This window comes from Megalops cyprinoides, chromosome 23 (genome assembly GCF_013368585.1).
Source record: "Megalops cyprinoides isolate fMegCyp1 chromosome 23, fMegCyp1.pri, whole genome shotgun sequence".
NCBI classification, from domain to species: domain Eukaryota; kingdom Metazoa; phylum Chordata; class Actinopteri; order Elopiformes; family Megalopidae; genus Megalops; species Megalops cyprinoides.
In genome coordinates this window covers 10878585-10896424 of record NC_050605.1, presented here as the reverse complement: position 1 = coordinate 10896424, position 17840 = coordinate 10878585, and the positions used below count along the sequence as shown (strand labels likewise).

Here is a 17840-nt window from a genome sequence, read left to right as displayed (position 1 = left end):
TGTGTACGGCCCTGCCATAAATCAGACAATGCTATTATCGCTGGGGACTGTTAATCATTCTACCTGAAAGGGAACAAGCACAGATACTAGAAAGCCAATTCATGTTAAGTATTCGCAGGTGTAGAAAGTCGATGGTAGTATCTCATATTGCAGGATGTTTGGTGATTTACTGTGCATGCTATCTGAGAGCCCTTTCAAAAATAGAGGATTTTAATTCTTTGTGATGACAAATGGACCAAAGTCCATAATTATATCCGTAACACTATACAGTGGGGTTTTTTTTAGTACAAATATCTCATGGCAGGCCTGAAGGCTTTGCTGACTGCGCAGGGTTTGTGGTTGTTCAGGGGGCTGGAACGTGGCCTGCTGAGGGATTGTATTGAAATTTGTGCAGCCAGTTTTGTGATTGACTCTGCAGAATGTCAGCTGGCAAGGACGTGCATAAATTCAACACGGCTGTACAGATAGGGAGGAATTTCCTTTGGCCTCGTTATAACACCGATGAGAGGCAGCATGCAATAAACAAGTGACAAAAATAACTGGTGTGAACAGTATTACTGTTTATATTCATGTCACTCTCAGCTCATCAACTCGTCATTATCTCACATTCCTTTCCACACATTTCTGAAGATCCACAATGACATCTGTTACTAACGTAAAGTTAGAGTTACACTGGAGCAATACATATCTAGTGTTACTGTAAGGAAATGAAATTCATGTTGGTTTCTTTGTGAAATGTATCCTTTGCCACACCCACAAGACACAATTAACATCATGTACAATTAAATCCTTTTTGTTTGCATTTCAAGGTTGGATTCGGTATAGAGTTTTACGTTAAACAAAAACACATTTGATCCAGGCGATACAGCAAGATGCATCTCAAAGCTTTTTCTCCCAAATAAATGTACCGATATCCCATGGGCACAGTGACATCATGTCAACACTGTCGCTGGGGGTATCCATTGGTAAACGTGCTTTGTTAATAGTTTGCCGACTTCGTACAAAAATGAGAAAGCTAAGCAGAACCAAATATTCTCTCTTCTATGTGAGATCTTACATCATATCCAGCAATTCATTGCCAACGTAGTATGCCGGGTGCGGCAGATGAACAGGAGGTATTGCTCATCAACTGAAACGATTACGTAATGGCGTGACGACGCACGGGGAGCCAAACCCAAGGCACGATTTAAGTGAAATTCTCCACCCCTGCCTCCCAAACCACTCCCCCCTCCTTCCACTTACCTCAAATATGACACTCACACTGTGTGTCAATGAGTTTACTGAAAGGACGGCAGTGATCCGTCGGGGGTGCGCTCGAATTCCAGCTGCAAGCTATGTAAGGATTTTTAAAAAATCGTTTCGGGCTGTTTTTCCTCTGTCGGAATACATCTTTGCATGAATTTATGATGTGAATGCATTTGGGGTGGACTAAATGATCCATTCTGGAATTACCTGGACACGTATTCGGAACGGTAGACTTGTGAACAGCGTGCGTAATGGTTTTCTTCTACTACTCATAGGATCGCAGCATGCGGAATCGTACACCTATACTTTTGAGTTGTTTTTATGATTACACCGTTAGGTTATACTGTTTTCTATGTGCCATGCCCGCGTTTCATTCTATAGATATGTAACAATTCTGCAGTGTTCAGTTGGTTTGAACATTAGATTAGCTGGGATTCTATCCATTTAGACTACTTAAATTAGGAAATGGATCGTGTGAACTCTTGATTGAAACAGCCACTAAGCATTGCATTAATAACTCCACATTGATCTCTGTATTTCCATGATTTCCTATCGATAAAACGTGGGGAGAGTGCAAGCATTCATTTGCAAGTCGTTTGCGATTGTAGTTGGTGTCCTGTTAAGCAAGTTATGATTCTGTGACAGGTAGTTTTGTTAGAAAAATGCTTTGTCCTCATACTTTCAGACACGGTTTTTACTTACATAAACTGCTAGAATCCCAGTCGAGTCTTTTGGGGACCTCAAGATGAGGGCATGCTTGGATTTTTCCCCTTTTCTTGCCTCTCATATCGCCCACACCTTGGCCAGAGCTATGTAGACTTAAAAGTAGGCAGAGCGAGTTATTTCACTTCAGCGTGGATTTTCTGTTCTACAAGGACTCAGTTTTAAAAACGTCCATTGATTAAACGTGAAGCAACAGGATGTCCACTACATAGACTCACTAAATTGATTGAGTGTACACCTGTGTTTGGGAGCGGTAAAACAAACACATCATCGTTTCCTGCGATGTTATTTAATATCTATTTGAAATTTTCGTAATGACTTTCACGACTGTAAACGGAGGAAATGCCTTTTATGAGCAAGCTGTTTCATTTAGAATTTGGATTTCCTGCAAAAACGAGACCACATTTCATCAACAAAAAACATGGGCTCATTTGAGCAATCTACTGCGTGTTCAGTCTGTGCTATTGCCTTTGACATATAGTGTCATGGATTCCAGAATGAATTAAACACAATTAGGTAAAATGTACTGCGGTAGAAATGCCCACCCATGCTAAGACACAAAATCTGAATTAAATATGATTTGTATGAATTGTACAGAATCCTGAAAGGTTTGCACGTTGGTTTGCTGAAGAAAGAGGCATTGCTTCTGCAAAACCTTGAGCGAGCACACTCCTTCTCCTGCTTTTGATCTTCGGTGTTTGGGGTACGTCTCAGTCTGTAATAACGTAGACGGGGGAAGACCGATTGCCTCACAGTGTAGCGGTTCGTACGCTTGATTAATGAGTCACACTGACCTGTGGTTGGGATAATGACAAATGTGTGTTCTGATTTCGCCGCATACCCTCACTGCTTTCTTCAGTGCCGTGTAATTTGTGTACTCTAACTGTCCTGGCATACAGATGGCAGAGTTGCTTTTTAAATTGTGATTTATAAGGAGATGCTGTAAAAAGTAGTGCATTGTTAACGGTAGCATCCTGTGAAAATGCTCTATAGGATTCAATATTTAGAACTTATACGATCAGTAGTTGTTGAAGACCTGTGTAGGAAAAACAGGTATACATTATTGCCTTTTGCCTGTAGCATAGCTGGCACTGGGGGTGCTTAGGGGTGCACCCCCAACGGGACCTCAGTGCACCCCCAGATGTCTCCTTATATCCCGATGTGTACATAGTATTTATCACGCTTTTTTAAGATGACGTTTTGTGCCCTCCCCATGGATTCCAATTGCACCCTTCTGTATTTTCTCCTGGTACTGAGCCTGGCCTGTAGTTCACAAGGGCAGGAATGTGTCGCTGAAATATCCTACTCACCCTCAGACAGGAAGTATATACCTCAACTTCCTCTTTGCAAAGTTTGAATTTTCCTTTCCCTCTTCTCTCCTCAGCGCTAACATGCCAAACTGGGGAGGTGGGAACAAGTGCGGGGCGTGCCAAGGGACGGTGTACCACGCCGAAGAGGTCCAGTGTGATGGGAAGAGCTTCCACAAGTGCTGCTTCCTGTGCAGTGAGTGGCTGATTCATGGTTTAGGGAACTCTTTGAGAAGGGCTTTTTTCCAGTGATAGTCAACCAGGGACATACAGGTCGAGTCTGAGAAGGCTGGAAGGTTTCCCCGTGAATTTCTACGATGTTTCAATGGACCAATATGATGAAAGGTTGCGTTAGTTTAACCTTAGACCAAAGCACCAGGGCATTATGTATGCACTATGCATGTTCACAAAGTGGATCCAAAAGAGTGTTATTGCATGCAACTGTGGGTAACTGTGTGCGATTGATGAAAACTGAACATGGTGAAGTGAAGTTTACACCTTCACGCATATCTCAGTCCTTGTGGGAGTTAGTCTCAAACATAATGGAGGTGAGGCAGTTATTTTATTCATTCCATATTTTTGTGCATGAGTTTTTAAAAAGGGAAGCCATATTAACAGGGGGTCTCAATGATTACACAAAGAAGGATGGGGTCTGAGGTGGTAGTGACAGCAATGTATCGAGGATGAAAAAGGTGTGACCCAGTTTGGCAGTAAGTGTGTACGGATTCGCTGTCACTGTGAGGTTCGAGGACTGATAGCATGGTTAACAGTGAACACCACTGACAGGAGAGCAGTGTAGTGCCTGTGTGTCATTGTGAAATTTGTTGAAATGTTGGTGACAGTGACATGAGCAGTGCTCAGAGGCTGAATGTACATGTTTTGCATTGATACACGGTTGTTGAAACTGCAGCACAATCCAGCCCTCATGAAGCATTTATGTTTGAAGGACTCTAGTTGTTATAATGGTTACTTAATTTGCACAATCAGAAGATAGGCAAATGAATAACTTGAGCCTGGCTTTCTCTCTCTGTCTCTCTCATTTGCTTTACTGTATGAGATTAGGCTGTGGGTGTGTTTTGTTTTTGCGTTTTTTTTACTTTGGTGGCCTTGTTTGCTCCTTGGAGCAATGACTTTAACAAAGAGATGAAGTGATGAGGTGTGTCCAGTCACTTGTTTCAGCATGCTGTACAGTACGTGATGAGAGATTTGCATTTTATGTAGACCTGGCAGACAGGAATATTGTGAAAACACTGGATCTGTTAATCCAGAGGATGAGGTATTGTTGAGCTTGTCAACACATTTTGTCAGGTAATGTGTCTGCGGTTCTTAGCAATCAAAGAAAAAAAGTTGATTGTTTTTAAGTTCAGTGCTCCACAGTACTAGTTTCTGTGCCTCTTGGCAGTACCATGATGTTATGCAAAATAAACCAAATACACCTGATATGATTAAATGAAGAACTCTAACCAAGGAAAATGATTTACCTCTTGCCATTGGTGTTTTTAAAATTACACATGTTAATAGGTTCTTTGCCTGCTCCTGTATGTTATACATCACAGCCTTTTTGTAAGGGAAAGAAACAGTTATTCATAGGCTGAATGTGCAAGTCACAGATGAATAGACCTTTCACATAATTTGCATAATAATGTCCTTGACTGGGGGAGACAAAGAGGTGCTTTGACGGCTGTTGTTTCTGCCTTGAGCTGCTGGGTCATACCGCTCCTGACCTTGTTGTCTCTGGTCACAGTGGTCTGCAGGAAAGGTCTAGACAGCACCACGCTGGCCATCCACGACAAGGAGATCTACTGCAAATCCTGCTACGGCAAGAAGTACGGGCCCAAGGGTTACGGTTACGGTCAGGGGGCCGGAACCCTGAACATGGACCGGGGAGAGCGGCTCGGCATCAAACCGGAGGAGTGAGTGTTTCCCGCGGCAGCCGGCTCAGATGTACTCGGCACAGCAGTGTCGCTCACCTTGGAGATCAGAATGTTCAGATAATTCGGAGGGAGAGCTGTTATTGAATGTGGTTCTTTGTTACACCATCACGCAGGTGCGCATGCCACTGTGGCTGGGGTTAGCATATTGCACTGTTAAAGGCTATCAAGCTTAACAACATAATGGAGGAGAATTTAAAATAAATTTCAAGCCTCATTTGGATTTACATTTTAAGTAACAGTGAGGCACTGATCATTTGGTAGCATTTTCCTTTCAGCTCCTGTAGCAATTAATTTCAGCACTGCTGTCACTTTGTCTGTGTGGTGAACCGCACACACTGAGGAAGGTTCAGGTAACTGGAATATAAACACTGAATATGCAATATTTTAAAAACATTGTTACCTGCTTGTCTGGAGCTGTGAAGTGCAATAAGTATTTTTGAAGGAAAGAATCATAGGTTGCTTGAAGGTTTTTGTTTTTGTTTTTAACTCAAACACCAGATTTAATTATTTTGAGTTATGTTAATGGTTTGAAAAAGTGATTGTGTTCTGACCAAAATTAAATCAAATTGGAGGCACAGATGGGAAAATACAGTTCTCATAAGTTGCTAGCAGTTCTCCTTGGCAATGCACCTGGGGATATTCGTATTATTGATGAAGTAATCTTGACCAGAATTCCAGTCATGTGCCTCATGCACCTAAGTAGTTTGCAACATCGTTCAATTCAGGGACTGCATCCCCAAACACTCCCATGAGTTCTACTGTACCCTACTGATCCCAGATCAGTGATCACCAAGACAGCATTTTGTGCGCTCATCAAATATGAGTGCAGAACGAATAGGTGTCTTGGAAAGCGGCCAGGAACTCTGGGTGCCTGTCCTTGTTCAAGTCTTGGAGCCTCTTTTAATCAAGACTGAATAAAGAGACTGCGTTACAGCCTGTGACATGCTACCTTGGTCAGGGTCAGCACTTAATGTCAGTCCACAAGTTAGGGCAAGTTGCTCTGCATAGGGCCTTGATCAGCTCCCTGTCGTCAAGGAGCAGACAGTCGCCCCCACTGGGGCTTGTTTACTGGGAATCGGAGCATGGTGTCAGGTGGCTGTTATGAAAGGGCCTGTTATGTAACAGTGGCACCTATCGCTGCACTGCTGACCCTAATATCCACACAATGCTGCCCATTCAGGACCTGGGGTGGGGAGGGGCGGGGGGAGGGTTCTCCACCCTCGTTAGGCAGCGCTGCCAATCTGAGCTGGCCAGGAAGCCTCAAGTGTTCCCATTTCACCCTCCATCTAGGACTCAGAGCCATCGGCCCACGACCAACCCCAACTTCTCCAAGTTCGCCCAGAAGTTCGGGGGGTCGGAGAAGTGCGCCCGGTGCGGCGAGTCCGTGTATGCTGCTGAGAAGATCGTGGGAGCAGGCAAGGTGAGAAGGAGCAGCAGGAGGAAGAGGAGGAGGCGGCAGAGAGCAGGAGGATTTGAGCTTTAAATCCAAGCCACCTGGAGTCTCCTTCTTTGATTCTAAACAGCAGGTTACATGGAGTCAGTCAGCTCTGTTCTAGTAATATTAACAAGATGGCAATCCCATTTTCCACAGTTTTGGCTTACCATAAACTGTTGTGCCAGGGGCTTGCTTCCAAACAGATGGTGTTGAAATGTGCAGACCTGAGTCCGGAGGCCCGACTCAGACAGATGCAATGGTCCCCCTTGGTCTTTGCAGGTTGAATAACAATGTAAATGTAACTGGGCAAAAAACCCAAAAAATCAGGCTGTGCTTTTGCACTTATTATGTCATATAGCATTTGAGGGAAAAACAATAGGAAGCATTATCCTTATGTTTCCTACAGGCCAAAATTAAAGAAAATGCCATTAAATTAACTATTCACATCCACCAATCTGTGTAGACAACAACTTGATGGAAAGAGGTGGTGCCTCTCAGCCCCAAGAGAAGCTGTAAAGAAATTTCTAATTTCCAAGTTGTTGTTTAATGTACAAAATACCATGGCTGCTATTATTGCTAGATAATACTGTGTCATGCACTATGTTATGCACAGGCACGTGATCTCACTTTTTAGAAGCTTACTTCTGGTTGGTCTCATAGAGTCGGTATATGGCTACAAAAATATGGTAACCTGTTACCGCCCTCTTCCTAGGGTGTGTTCTTTGTGCCAGTACTTATCTATGCAATCTAGGATTCAGGTGCAAGGAGGTTAATGCCCAACTTTACACAAGACAGCTACAGTATGTGACCTCCACAGATGTCTTTTCCTTCATCAAGGAGCCAAATACTCAATTTTGCCATGCTCTAGAGCACTGATTCTCAATCCTGCTCCTGGGGGCCACCTGCTCCGCACGTTTTCCATCTTTCCCTGCTCTACCTGCCTGACTGAACTCATCAGTGGCATTTTTGATTAGCTGAGCCCACCTGATTTAATCAAGAGCATGCGCACTAATTTCAGTCGGGTGTGTTTGGAGCAAGGATAGAGAGAGGTTATGCAGGACAGTGGGCCTCCAGGAGTAGGATTGAGAAACGCTGGTCTAGATCATATATTGATGTCATAACCTTTTTTGAAAATTGGTGTTCTTAAGATGTAAGTCTTATACATTGTGAGGGCATACACTTTGTGAGGGAAATGGAGGTGGTTGCAGCCTGAATCTAATTTCTCCATGGTGATATGAAGTAAATCAGCCTGGAGTGATTAATCCTTACCTGTGGTGATCAATATCATGGTCATGACCACACACTCTGTCCGCCCCCTCTCCCCTATAGCCCTGGCACAAGAACTGCTTCCGGTGTGCCAAGTGTGGGAAGAGTCTGGAATCCACCACTCAGACAGAGAAGGAGGGAGAGATCTACTGTAAAGGTGAGCTCCCCGCAACGGCTCGGTGTCGACACTCATCCCCGGCCACCAGGGCGTGGGGGACAGCGGCACATTCCAGCAGCCAGACAGATAACAGGATTAAACCTGTGGCCGAGGAACAGGATGAACTTGTTTGTTGTGCTGCGGCATTGAAAAACAAAGGACAAGGACTGTGCTCAGACCTGGTATTTACTGAGTCCTTGTGCTCTCAGCCCACTGAATTGTGGGCATATTAGATAGTGGATTGTGGGGGATTGTGATTGTGTTAAAAAATAATTCTTTTTGGACAGGTATAGAATGACATCTCGCAGATAAAAAAATTAAAGGCTTCACCTGACACTCCATCTCCAAATGGCAATCGTCTGCACAATGTTTACACGGCTGATTGAGGGATGCACACGTTGCCAGGAGAATGAGGAAGCTTTGAGGCACACATGGAAGTGCAACCAACCTACTAGGACAGGCTTTGACACCAGTTGCTTGGCACTTGGTGTTCACCATGAAACCGTAGACAGACCAGGATGAATCACCTGTAAACAACCAAGTTTTTTTTTTTTGTGGTGGTGCAGTCAGAAAGACAAAGGTGTCCAGTTTGCATTCAGTGCCTGTGGTGTGAATACTGCAGTGTAAGGTTCGGAGCCTCAGTGGAAAGAATGAGAACAGTGTAATATGTTGGATCAAGGCCCCCTGTCTGTGGCGCTACAGTGCTAGGGATACATGGTATAACATGAAATCGTTCATGGATGTACGAGTTCTGCATGCTTCCATTTCTACTTCATAAATATACACAAACAGTTGGATATTTAATTAGCAATACTAAAATATACCACAGCAGTAGTTCTAATAATCTATGATCTATGAATAAGCCAGATGGGTAGTACAGGCTTTGCTCAGAACACCGTATTCTTCCATATCAGTGTCTGATTATGGTGAGAATGTTCTGATAGAAAATATTTCCATCACACATTACATGGAATGACATAACCTGTACAGAACTAAGCTAAAGAGACTGAGCTTTTGCTGAGGGGCAGAGAAAACTCTCTTGAGTGTCAGCAAGTTTGACCAATATACATGTTTTGTCTAAAGCATAGGTTTATCTCCTAAAATTGCCTTTGGTTTATAATCTAACAGTGGTGTTTTTTTCCTTCCCTTTTCAGCTTGTTATGCAAAGAACTTTGGACCCAAGGGATTTGGGTATGGTCAGGGGGCAGGTGCTCTTGTCCACGCCCAATAATGAAGCATGCCAACATCGGTTAACAAGGGCACTGCCCAGAGTGGCATAGCTTTGTACGTTTCTTTGTTACTGTGAAAAGCATTTTAATGAGTTGCGTTATGGGGGTTGCTGTAAAAAAAACAAAAAAAAAACTGGTTTTGTCTGTTTTTCCACTTTGCAATTAATAAAGCTGTTCCAAACTATGGACTTGTCTGTAATCAAGAAACTGCAAGGACTCAAACATTTAAAGCTGATCATGTATAGCTCATGAGTTTTGCTGCAAGAACATATTTTGACAATACTGACATTAGTGTCTAAAAACTCAGTGCATTGATTTTTTTTTTCCATTCACTGATAACTGTAAAGAGAGAAGAGGGATTGGAGAGCTTAATGTGTTTCATGCCATCTGTTGCTCAATTAAGCCTTTTCAAGGTGAATAATCCTTGAAGACTATGCCTTTTTCCAGCCAAGGTGTGGGGAAAAAAAATGCAGTCAACTGAGACTGTCTCTCTCAGCAGGTCATGGTTCCCAGAAGCTCTTGCATGCACCAAAGACACACTAGTGCTGTTTTTCCACTGTTGCGCTATAACTGTGAGGCTGCTCATTTTCCACTGTATTTTTGGTCTAACTGAGGAAGAACCAACTGTGAATCTGTCTGCAGTTGGGGGTGGGGTTAGCAAACTGATGTGATATTGTGTCAGTCAGCACCAAAGCTTTAGGGAAGATATATGAAGGAAGGTATGGCATATATCCCAAGAAATAAATCTGTAGCTATTCATAGCCATGTTAATTTTACACTTCTCATAGAAAATAATGGTAGCTGAATACTTTTCACCACCATCAGTGATTATTACAAAACACAGCTCAATTTTTCCATGTAATGAAATGAACATTTCTGGTTATGTGTTTATAATAGCAAACACCTCAAACTTGTGCAATGTCATATTACACCATCATGTCAAGGTATCATCATATCAACCTTTACAGGTTTTTAATATATGTAACCAAGTACATTTGATGGGTATCTGCTTTTGGAGAACTGCTTTACAGGTGTTGCTACACTGCCTGAGCTTTGATTCTCTTGCACAGCTTGCATTATTTACAGAATCTTACATGGGTTCATGTCAGACACTTAAAAATGTGTAATAGCACTTAACCTTTTGCTGCGATTTTTATTCGGGTCAAAATGGTTGGTTGTCCAAAGATGTTCTACTATAATTATGGGAATATTGTCCATCTAAGTGAGAGAAGCATTCCTATGGACAGGTTAGAATACTGTACCTTTTAAAGTAAGATTGGACTTTTAGACTCAACTGATTCCATTGCCTCTGTTGTTAGATGCCACATGACAAGAAAGTGTTGGGACCATCTTTCCATTCAGAAATGAACACAAAGAATTTTCACATTTACACTTTTTATTATCAAAGCCATTAAAACTGTACCATGCCCAAAACATTTGTCTGAAGCAAAGTTATGTTGATGAACTCTACTGTAGGCAGAGAGAGGGCAGTGTAAAAACAAGGAATATTTTTTTAAATATTTTCATGTGCTTTTCACATGTTGAGAGGTGAGGGGGAGTTTACTTTGGACTATCTGTATCACATCTAATAATCTTTATTCTTAAAAAAAGAAAAACGAAGGTTCTAGTTTCAACTGGCATCTCATGGAACGGAGTGTTACAGTGCATAGTCCATAAACATAACAAACGATGGGTATGCACAATGACACATTGTGTCTATTACTGATGATGTAAACTTGCTGTGCCGGTATATTTAAAAGGCCGCGAAGAATTCAAAGAATTTTGTCCTGGATCAGTGCAGGAGGACAATATGGGAAACTGCAAACGAGACACAAACTTCCCAATTTCTGTCAGGTTTTGCTTTCCAATTTTGTACATTATGAGGGCATAACAAACCCAGAAATTTCACACAGAAAAGGAGAGAACCGCCATTGTTTTGGCTTCCAGCACGGAGCATTCAAATATATTACACCTCCTGAACAGGCTTATTGATATTGGTGTCTTGCAGACCACATAGGACTTGCATAACTGCAGATACGTACTCATACTGGGGTTAAAAAAAATGACTCGCAGATGCTGAACATTGATTATTTACAGATACATGGCTCCCCTTCCGGTACGACGAAGGGTCAGGTCTGACACTGGGCACCTTCGATGGTGACAAATGACCTACAGTACAGGACAGCCCAATTTCCAAGCATCACACATGCAGGGTACTTGCAGGTTAAAAATGCCTATAGACAGCAGTGTCGGACATCACTAAAAGCTACAGTGACACACTTGAATTGACTTTTTTTTTTCCCCTCATTTGGGTTGGGGCAAACTTAAAATGAGCAGCTTTGACTAACACTGACAAAAATCACTCACCTGAAAGAAAAAAAAAAAAAAACTAAAGGCCTGAACTATAGAATTTATGTACAGATACACATTCTTTACATTTGTATTAATCTTGTGGATGCTGCTTAGAGATAAAAAAAGAACTAAGAGGACAACTGGAAGCTGTAAAGAGCACACTGAACACAACCCTGGGGCCCTCCAGTCACTGTAAACGTATGGAAGTGTTCTTGGAAGCAACAAAATCAGCCCGTCTTTTTTTTTTACTGCAACGAGGAAAAAAAAGCCAAAGAAAAAAACAACAACAAAAAAAACAAAGGTAATCAGTGCATTGTCATAATCACAAAAAAACATACAAAAGAACTGAATGAAAAGAACATAAATTCATGAAAGAAACAATCTGTGGAATGAGCCATTCTTGTAAACTCCCTTCTTAATCCGTTCCGTAAAATTCTCTGGTTCACGAGTGTTACTTCTCAGACAATGAACACCTGACCAAGGTGCAGAGAGTCAGGTCTAGTTTATAAAAGAGATTCTTTATACATATATTTTATGCACACATATATGCACATCCATATATATATGCATACACCAAGTCAAGTTATCAATACAGCTAAATTCTTTCACAGTAACGTTAAAATGAATACAAACATAAAATAGCTAATCGTACCATGATTTAAACAAAATTTTAAGCAGAGAATTTTATAAATAAATAGATAGGCATCATATTTTCATAGTTTCATATAGCTCCGACCTACACCTTCTCATAATTTCCAAATCCCCATTCTTGATTTCAAATATATGTCATTTTTTCATGACTTGATTTGTCACATCATTCAAACATCAAGGTAACGGTGAAACTGATCACAGCTGACCACTGGGGACAATCACATTACGTGGTCTTTGGACAACTGCCACTGCACCCTCTTAACGGATCAGAAGCTGAGACACGTAAAAATGTCCCCGTCCTGAAAGTGTCCCTATCACGGAAAGGTTGTCTATCCTGTTTTAATACTGACAACTCGTTTACAATCAATCTCCTGGGGCTTCTATCGATTTTATGGAAAAGTTCAAAGCATAAATAATAAAAAAAAAAATCATGAAATAATTTAAAAAGCTTCACAAAATGAGAAATAGAACAAAAACCGATGATGGAAAACAAAACAAAACGAAGAAATATTGCATGTACTGCAGAGTATGACTCCTGTCCAGAGAACGAATAAATCCCTTTCTGACATCTGCTCTCCTCCCTCCTCCATGTCTCCTTCCCCCCTGCACAGTTGGCAGTTGCACACTGTCCGTGTTGGGGGAAAACCGGGGGGGAGGTGGATCTGGTGGGGATAGGCGCTTTCTGTGTTCTGGGTATGGTGGTGGCGTTATCGTCGTTGTCCTGTAACAGCATGCTCGTCTCAGCTGACTCCAGTCTTCGGCGAAGGAGGTGACCCGGGGCCAGAGTTCCCGGGGCCGGCCTCGCTTCGGTACGACTCCTGCGCCCGGGACAAGCCCGCTACACCAGCTGGTAGCCCGACCCAGACGTCTGGTCATAATCTATTGTGTACTGCGTGGTCCAGTCCACGACCACCGGCCGGAAGAGGCCACAGCAGCGGTACTCAAAGAAGTCTATGAGGTTCCGAACACACCCATGGCTGTGGAGAGACAGAGAGAGAGAGAGAGAGAGAGAGAGAGAACGTGGGGTGTAAGTTAGCTGTATACCTTCAAGTGCAGCACTGAATGCCAAGACTAGGCAGATCCAGGTCTTGGACTGGCCTGTCATGCCCAATTCTTTGAGGGCTAGTGTGTTTACAGGCTTTTTGATCATTAACACAGTAGTCTTTTTTCATAATATGCTCTTCAGTGCTTTAGACTTAATTGTACACAAATGTGAAGACTTTCAGTTTTCATATAAGAGAACATGCTGCATACATATCAAACATACATTGAACTCTTTGCATGCAAATGCAATAGCAAATGACTTTGAAATGTTCACAACATTCAAAGGGATTAGGTGCTAGCATCAATTTGAGAATATGTGTAGCTAAGGTACGCAGACCAAAGGTCTCACCCTGTCCTGCAGGGTTGGAAAATGTCTTCATTTCATTGCTAAATGCTTGATCTATTCAGTTCATTTCACATGCCCCATATACATTTTGTTTATCCAGGCTATTGTTCTAGCCAGGCGCATAATCACTTGATTCTACTAATCATTGTCTCTATTGGACCAGTTTAACTGCCCTCCACATTTCTGGGTATTTATGGTTTAGAGCCTGCGGAAACTGAGTTGTCCCATCCAGATGGACTGTGACCCTCAAACAGAGAAGCCATGCTTCTGCCATGGCTGGGCGGGGGCATGTACTCACTTGAAGGGGCTTTCGATAGATGTTGTTGTGACTTTAAAGTGCTTGTATCTTCTTGCATTCATCCTCTCGTTCGTGGTTATGCCCAGGCAGGCAATCTGGGGAGAGGGAGGAAGCCGCATCAATGCAAGATCACGCTTTATGGCAGAATCAGAATAAACAGACATTCATTAGGCACCTGTTTGCTCACAGCGCTTGCCAGTGCCCTAAATACCTTCACAAACCTTGTTAACTACCGGCAGCTGCAAGCCTCAATTCAAAAGGGATCTCATAAACAGTTTTACAAGATAAAGGTGTAGAAGGAATTCTCTTTCTGTGGTTAACAATAATGAGAGCAAGAAACTCTCTCCCCATTAAATGGGAATAAAAGAGCTGGCTATTTCTGCAAATAAGCTGCCCCATTTACAATGAAAACTTCTGCGCTGACAAGTGAAGAAATAATTTTATTAGGCGTCTAACTGTTGACCTCTGACCCGCCATTAGGTTTATTAAAATTCTATATATGTATATGTTGCTACTGCTTCTCTGTGCTAGATACTGTGCCCCTGTGAGACAATAACATGAGGAATTCACCAAGGAAACACACTGTTGTCTGCCTCTCCCCCTTCTTCCACTGCTGGAAATTTCCAATATCCATGACCTCACTGTACCACTGCACGCATTAGTCATTCAGTTCAGCGCCAATCAGAGGGAGGCTGTGCTGTAGTGCCGCTGTCCAGACTCAGACCGGACTCCAACATGCGGCAGCAGCTCACCTGGTAAAACTGGCACATGATGAGCACAGCCACCCACATGAAGTGGAAGACGCTGTTGAGGAACATCCAGAACATCCAGGGCGAGCAGGTGGCGATCTGCGTCACGTAGGTCCAGAAGCCGTCCTTGGCGTAGCTGGTGGCACAGTGGATCCTCCAGTCTGAGGACAATGAGTGACGTCAGACACAGGAGTTAGGAACCAGCAGACAGGTCTCCAGGCTGCGTAATCATTCTCTCCACACGCTTCAGGTGACTGGTAAAGCTGGGCACTTCATATTCTTCCCTATTCACACGGCACATTTATTTTCTGCCCTCATCCCTACAGTCAAGTCTGAAATAATACAAATTCCATTGTGTCAGTTTCAGTGCAATAAATACATTCAACTTCAGATGTATGGGATTAAGTCAAACTTTGACTCTCTATCCATAAAAATGTGCAAATGTGGCCTAAAGGCTTACAACAAAGCTTTTATCAATTTAAAAAAAATATATAATTTAGAACAAGGGATTATTAGATCATTTGCTGAACCTCAGCAATTTTAATGTATTAAGTGGTACACCAGCTGACGGAGTGGGTGGAACAGGAAATGCTCTTGTCTGGCTAAATATGAATGAAGTACTTCAGCATTTGCACTAGTTTGACGTTCCAGTCAGGCAGCGCAGATTAGCGGAGAGCGCGGGCGTGGTGACATAACGACTGAAACCCGGCGCGCGACTTACAGCAGATGCAGCCGTAGATCATCCAGCAGATCATGCAGAGCAGGAAGAACAAGTACCCCATGAAGTAGCGGTGATTCCCGCTTCCTGAGGACGGCACATGAGAAAGAGGGGTGAATCGCAGCGCACTTCCCCCACCCCCTCCATCCTCACGCTCTTCCTTCTCTGGTCCTCCTCCAAGTGAGTCCGGAGCCAAGGGGAGACAGATGGTTAAGGCCCCGAAAGCCAAACATCGACGGTGCCTTCACGGGTTTCTGACAGCTGTCAAGCGCCCTTCACTTTAGGAACCGGTAATGAACTATGGAAAAATGATGGGACCTTTCCAACACTGAATTTTGGGTGTCGTATTCAATTGCGGCTTACAATATGCTACTTTTTTCAGCCCTGCAGAGCACAGAGTACCTACAGGAGGCCTTGCCATTCCTTGCCGAGCAGGAGGCTTGACAGATTGCTGTTGATGTGAGCCACATATGCGGGAGAAGCAGAAATAGATTCTGGTTTCTTGCTGTAAAATCATTAATATTTACTTAAAAGGACAGTGACTGGAACAATTTTGAAGACCTGCAGATAGTTGTCAAAAATGTTCTGTCGTCCGTGTGGTAAATTAGAGTGCGATTTCTTTCTGAGTTTGCGCAGTGAATCAAGGAAACATACCAGCTGCCTGTGAATATGGACTGAGGCTTGAACTGGACTGTGGAATGCAGCCCTCTGGGCCCTTTATGAATGACCAAAGCTCAGCCTCCTAAGTCTTTTCAGTCTCTCATCCGTGCAATACACTTTTGCCGTTTCCCCCTTGCATTTCCTATGGACACCAGCCAAGAAAAGGCCAAGGACCAAAGGCAAGGGGGGGGGGGGGGGTAGATTGCAACCCCTGCAATTCTCAGGAAATCTCTGTCTGGTGTGCTGGTGCAAAACATTGCTCTTCTGGGCTGTTTTTCCACCACCTTCAATGTACAAACAACCTTGGGGAGAGTTGACTGCAAACCCAATTTCCTCAATTAGGGACCAAGAGCATGTTACTGGGCCGAAAGGGCGTCTGAATGCCGTTACTACAAAGCTAAAATGCACCTTACGCATTTTGGAGAGGCTAACCTCCATTAAATTAAATCCTATCTTTCCTTCAATCCCTTGCCAGTTTGCTAATGAATTCTGGGAGCGGTCTATTCTTAATGCTAACATGTGCCCTTGCTTACGCAGGAATTCTAGGCTGATGAAGGTGTATTACAGAGAACAAAACAACATCCAGGTTTATCCACCTAAGAGGCCTGTGTAGGTGTGATGCACAGGGTACAACTAAGTGCTGCAGAGTGTCTGGGCCCCAGATACGTACCCACACAGTTGCCTACCCAGGGACAGTGGTGGTCAAACTTGGCAATGCAACGATTACACACAGCGCAGTGTTTGGACCTCACAGGCTTCCGTATCTGTTGGACAAATTTAACAGCATGGAGTGAAAAATCACACACTCCTCAGACCCATCAAGGCAAAAGGCCGTAATGTAATGTATGTGGCTGTTATTTAAACAAATAAGGAAGAAAACGACAGCATGCAGAATTTACCAGAGGCTTTTACATCCTTTAAAAAGTGAACTTAAAAGTACTGTGGTTCTCTTATATTGCTATTACATGCTGTGAGCTACATAAACTTTGTTCTCAAGGGAGAAGGAATGTGATACATTGTTAGAAGCAAAGAAAAACAGGTAGCATTTTACTATACAGCTGTGATAGCACTTCATTGCAGTGCAATTGATTCTCCAGTCTTCATTGCTGTCTACTGACTCACACATTCTGGGGAAAGTTCACGCAGCTGAAACTTGACATTGCAGTTACTAAATTATTATTGCTTTAACCTGAGCTGTAACAAAGTCCAAGAGAAAAATAGGTTCTATTCATAAAAAAGTGCTTTTTTACCAAGCATGTACTGCAGAATACGCTGAGATCCAAACTGCCTGTCTCCGCCAGCTCTACGATGGTCTGGAAGATGGAGAAAACAGCAAAGGATGAGGTATACGTTTACACCACAAATATGTTCCAGCAGCTGTTTCTCAAAAGGAGCAGAGAGACAGCCATGGGAGAAGAAGCACTGAAAGGTGTGATAATGAGAATACCGTGACTGATCTTCAGTGCCTCTCTCTTTAGGCCAAAAGCCCATTGGAGAACACAACCACTGGATTTTGACTGAAAGATGAAACCCAAACCCAACATTTAGAATTTCCACAAGAGTGGGCTTCATGTGTTTATCAGTCACCCGCTTAAAGTACTGTTCTTTGAAATAACTGTACCCTACCTAAAGATTACAAAATTGTACCAAATTCAAACCCATCACTAGGGGTGAACAGCCCCCATCAATGCAAGTAAATACGCTACTTGAATGCATAAAATCTGAA

General features: G+C 42.9%; 2 protein-coding genes across 3 annotated transcripts in view; one reads left to right on the top strand and one right to left on the bottom strand.

Moving 5' to 3' along the window:
• Positions 1 to 1261: 1261 nt before the first annotated feature.
• On the top strand, positions 1262 to 9401 carry LOC118770308 (cysteine and glycine-rich protein 2). Of its 2 annotated transcripts, none has more exons than XM_036517906.1 (6): positions 1262 to 1336; positions 3353 to 3471; positions 5020 to 5188; positions 6500 to 6629; positions 7974 to 8067; positions 9222 to 9401. In XM_036517906.1, exons 2-6 carry the CDS (start codon positions 3360 to 3362, stop codon positions 9296 to 9298), a joined length of 582 nt encoding a protein of 193 aa, XP_036373799.1. In that variant the 5' UTR covers positions 1262 to 1336; positions 3353 to 3359; the 3' UTR covers positions 9299 to 9401. The 2 variants fall into 2 exon arrangements, with proteins under 2 accessions (XP_036373799.1, XP_036373800.1); XM_036517907.1 differs by lacking the exon at positions 1262 to 1336 and adding an exon at positions 1348 to 1489.
• A 3362-nt stretch (positions 9402 to 12763) lies between these two features.
• The window catches only part of LOC118770243 (palmitoyltransferase ZDHHC17-like), a 34227-nt gene continuing 29150 nt past the window's right edge, over positions 12764 to 17840 (bottom strand). The window contains exons 12-17 of the mRNA XM_036517794.1: positions 17365 to 17427; positions 16785 to 16878; positions 15458 to 15541; positions 14740 to 14897; positions 13988 to 14082; positions 12764 to 13276 (exon numbers count right to left, since the gene is read on the bottom strand). Of these exons, the coding sequence (XP_036373687.1) occupies positions 13138 to 13276; positions 13988 to 14082; positions 14740 to 14897; positions 15458 to 15541; positions 16785 to 16878; positions 17365 to 17427 (633 nt within the window). The 3' untranslated portion in view covers positions 12764 to 13137. The remainder of the gene's footprint in view (positions 13277 to 13987; positions 14083 to 14739; positions 14898 to 15457; positions 15542 to 16784; positions 16879 to 17364; positions 17428 to 17840) is intronic.